We start from the raw sequence: 4546 nt of genomic DNA, 5'->3' as shown, positions 1-4546 counted from the left end.
CAAACTGAGAAGCAAGACCTCTGTTAAGAAGCCCTCCTAGATGCTGATATTAGCTTTGTTCCTGTATCAGCTGTTAAAGGTACAGAATATTATTTGCATAGTATTTGCATGGGGTGGCTTGTTCTATGGTTTGTGAGTTCCATCTGAGATGATCAGAAAGAAGGTGGTGGTTTCAGGGTAAAAAGAAAAGTTGATCCGACAACAAAGTTTTAATTAACAAAAGAAAAATTAAAGAAAAAGAAGAAAAGAGCAAGGCTGGCATTGATTAGTTGTTTAGCTTAAACCGAGGAATGAGGAGATCTCGGTTCGATTCCCAGTCTGGGCACATGCCCAGGTTACAGTCTTGATCCCGAGTAGGGGGCATGCAGTAGGCAACCAACCCGTGATTCTCTGTCATCTTTGATCTTTCTCTCTCTCTCTCCCTCTCCCTTCTTCTCTGAAATCAGTAAAGCTATATGAAAAAACCGAAAGAATATTCATGGCACAGTAAAGTAGAGCATTGAGTCAATCCTATATAATAAAAGGCTAATATGCAAATCGACCAAACGGCAGAACGACTGGTCGCTATGACACCCACTGACCACCAAGGGCAGATGCTCATGGCAGGAGTTGTCCACCTGTGGTCAGTGCACTCGGACACGGGGAGCGTTGCTCAGCCAAAGGCCATGCTCACAGCTGGGGACCACAGGGGGGTGGTGGGAGCCTCCATGGCAGCACTAAGGCGGTTCTAAGCCATCAGTTGGACATCCCTCAAGGGGTCCTGGACTGGGAGAGGCTGCAGGATTGGCTGAGGGACCGCCCTGAGTGCATAAATTTTGTACACTGAGAATATTATAATATTATAACTGTTATGGTGTCAAATGGGTATGAGATTAATTGCATGATTTCTTAGTCCACTATATAATTTTGGGGTGTACGGGTGTACCCCTGAAATGAACCTAACATTCTATGTCAACTGTCATTTAAAAAATGTTTTAAAAATTCTATAGGACCATGTTACTTTCATAGAATCATATTTTACATTAAGTATGTTTTGTACAGTTTGTTCTAGGAGAGAGATCTAAAGCTAAAAAGAAAGAAAAGTTGAGATTTATAAATTTGCAAAAACAACCAAAGGCAACCACAAACACAACCATAAAAACCATAAACATTAAAGCCGAGGCAAAATGCGTTTGGAGACCCCATCCCCTGTCTTTCGATAGGAGGACGGAAGTAGCCAGAGGCTCTGAGAACTATGACTATTGCTCCTTGGACCATGGAGGGGTCATGGCCGAGCTCCCATCGAAGGTGCACCTCACCTCGCACCCCAAGTGCCTGAGGATCCGTGGGCCCTCGGTGTACGAGTATGAGAATTACCGCACATGGCTGCATCTCGTCATGGACACAGGTGTCCTGCATGTCCACTTGCGCCAGGAAGACATCCCCAGTGGGCATATCTCACTCACCACCAGCCCACTGACCTCGATCACCATGCCTTGGATGTGGATGCTCCATTCTGGCAGGCAGTATGTGGACCCCATGGGACAGTTCTGGCACATCGTGCACCACGTCAAGGAGAATGGTGTGCAGGAAATGATCCTTGAGCTGATGGACGACTCGTAGGACACATGATAGCATCCCAGGCTCTTGTCAACCTGAGCCCCAGTCCTGCTGGCCTGCCGTTGGGATGTGTATAGTTCTGTTCACCTTTTTACTAAGCTCTGTTTTTCTATCTGCCACCCCCTGGGTGCGAGGGCACATTGATGTCCCCACCTCACTCTCTCTTTCTCTTTCTTCTTCTTCTTCTTCTTCTTCTTCTTCTTCTTCTTCTTCTTCTTCTTCTTCTTCTTCTTCTTCTTCTTCTTCTTCTTCTTCTTCTTCTTCTTCTTCTTCTTCTTCTTCTTCTTCTTCTTCTTCTTCTTCTTCTTCTTCTTCTTCTTCTTCTTCTTCTTCTTCTTCTTCTTCTTCTTCTTCTTCTTCTTCTTCTTCTTCTTCTTCTTCTTCTTCTTCTTCTTCTTCTTCTTCTTCTTCTTCTTCTTCTTCTTCTTCTTCTTCTTCTTCTTCTTCTTCTTCTTCTTCTTCTTCTTCTTCTTCTTCTTCTTCTTCTTCTTCTTCTTCTTCTTCTTCTTCTTCTTCTTCTTCTTCTTCTTCTTCTTCTTCTTCTTCTTCTTCTTCTTCTTCTTCTTCTTCTTCTTCTTCTTCTTCTTCTTCTTCTTCTTCTTCTTCTTCTTCTTCTTCTTCTTCTTCTTCTTCTTCTTCTTCTCTCTCTCTCTCTCTCTCTCTCTCTCTCTCTCTTCTTGTTCTTATTCTTCTTGTTGTTCTTGTTCCTCTTCTCCTTTCTCTCTCTATGTCTCTTTTCCTCTCTGTCTAGCTCTGTCTCTCTCCCTCTCTCTCAAATCAATAAAAGCATTTTGATCCAAGCTGGTGTTTCTCAGTATTTGAGGGACGACCTATGAACCTGGAGGTCACGGTTCGATTCATGTTACGGGCACAGTCAAGAGTTAACCAATGAGCCCTAGCTAGTTTGGCTCAGTGGATAGAGGGTTGGACTGTGGACTCTGAAAGGTCCCAGGTTCGATTCTGGTCAAGGGCACATGCTCTGGTTGTGGGCTCGATGCCCAGTAGGAGGTGTGCAGGATGCACCCAATGTATGATTCTCACTCATCAATTATGTTTCTCGCTCCCTTCCTGTATGAAATCAATCCGATTCACTAAGAGCCTAATATGCTAAGTGTCAATTCAACCAGTCATCTGTTCAACCAATCAAAGCATAATATGCAAATGAAATACTAAGGTTGCTCAACTGCTCACTAGGACATGCATTGACCACCAGGGACAAGACATTCAGACTGGTAGGTCAGCTTGCTGCTGGGGTCTGGCTGATCGGGACTGAGTGAGATGGGCTGGACATGCCCTGGAGCCCTCCTATTGTCCCGACCCAGCTGCCCAACCTCCCACATCCCACCCCGGCCCCGATCTTGCACTGGTGTGGTCCCTTGGCCTGGCCTGAACCCTCTTGAAATCTGGGGCCCCTCGGGAGATGTCAGAGAGCCGGTTTCGGCCGATCCCCGCAGGCCAGGCAAGAGGCACCACACTGGTGCACGAATTCGTGCACCGGGACTCTAGTAAAAATATATTAAACAGAGAAAGACAAAGAAAAAGACCTTAAGCTTGAAAATATTAGCCCAGCCTTGGTAGGCAAGACTCGAAGACATCACTGGAAATAGTTTTCATTTCAATGACCAGCGATCTCATTGTTTGATCTCCTGAGGTTCGTCAACCAGTACTACACCCTCCAAAAAAAAAGAATGAATGTTTGGGCGATTACGGGTGTTTTATGCTGATCATCTCTTTCCTTAGAGGAATTACAAGGGATGCCAGGGCTCGTCTCACGAAGGCTGGAACTGGCTCTCTGTATGGCTTTAGCGTCTAGCTCTGGATGTATTTGGGTTTTTAATTGTGTTTAACATTAAACAGCTCCAAATAAACCCCGACGATCATAAAATTCATCTAGCATCGCACCCATGATTGGCGGTGGAGGGGGAGCTGGAGGGAGGCCCAGAAATCAATTTCAGGGCATTCAGGGTTGCATTAAAGTGATCACTGACTGCTGATTAAATTCTCCTCTTGCAGGAAAATGTTTGCAAATGCAAATTGAGACCTTTAATGCTGAGGATTGGGGAGCGTGAGGGATGTGTTTCTAAGGTGTGTTTCTCATATTCAAAATATTGCACTTCTGGCCCGGCCAGCGTGGCTCAGAGGCTGAGTGTTGACCTATCAACCAGGAGGTCACGGTTCGATTCCCGGTCAAGGGCACATGCCCCGGTTTCGGGCTTGATCGCCAGTGGGGGGTGTGTGGGAGGCGGCTGATCCGTAATTCTCTGTCATCATGGATGTTTCTCTCCCACTCGATTTGCCTTCCTCTCTGAGTCAATAAAATCATATAAAAAATATTAGCAATTGTTGTATTCAGATTACATGCACATTGTGTTAAAACAGTTTATTATATTTTTGGTTTAACATACCTGGTGGGTAGTCATTTAAAGACTACATAGCGCACGAGCTGGTTTGGCTCAGTGGATAGAGCGTCAGCTGCGGATGGTAGGGTCCCGGGTTTAATTCCAGTCAAGTGCTCATGCCCGGGTTGCGGGGTCGATCCCCAGTGCGTGGCGTGCAGGAGGCGTCCGGGTCATTTTTCTCTCTCATCATCACTGATGTTTCTATCTCTCTCTCCCTTCCTCTCTAAAATCAATAAAAATACATATATATTTTTCTATAAAAGAGCCCACGGACTCGAGATCTGTCATATGTCGCACTGCAGACACTCTGCCTCGTGACCCCTTTAGGCTCGATCCTTCGAGGGCAGTATGAGGGTGACATTTGTATTATGTTTTTTTTTCCACCCGTTTTTCCTTTTTATTTTCTTCTCCTAAATTCCAACAGGCATTTCCTTATAGCCCCATTCATCTTTCCTTCCTAATTGGGGAAGAGTTTGCCTCAGTCCAGGTCATTGAGCTGGGAGTTGTTTTTAATTTTTTTTTTCAGAGAGGAATGGAGAGGTTGAGAG

At 45.2% G+C, this 4546-nt stretch overlaps 1 protein-coding gene across 1 annotated transcript; it reads left to right on the top strand.

Moving 5' to 3' along the window:
* The first annotated feature begins 1266 nt into the window (after positions 1-1266).
* On the top strand, positions 1267-1602 carry LOC106726048 (protein p13 MTCP-1-like). Its single transcript, XM_014539489.1, has one exon. The coding sequence runs from the start codon at positions 1267-1269 to the stop codon at positions 1600-1602; it is 336 nt and encodes a 111-aa protein (XP_014394975.1).
* Positions 1603-4546: the final 2944 nt, after the last annotated feature.

Source organism: Myotis brandtii, unplaced genomic scaffold (genome assembly GCF_000412655.1).
Source record: "Myotis brandtii unplaced genomic scaffold, ASM41265v1 scaffold2177, whole genome shotgun sequence".
Classification (NCBI taxonomy): domain Eukaryota; kingdom Metazoa; phylum Chordata; class Mammalia; order Chiroptera; family Vespertilionidae; genus Myotis; species Myotis brandtii.
This window is presented reverse-complemented; position numbering and strand designations above follow the sequence as displayed.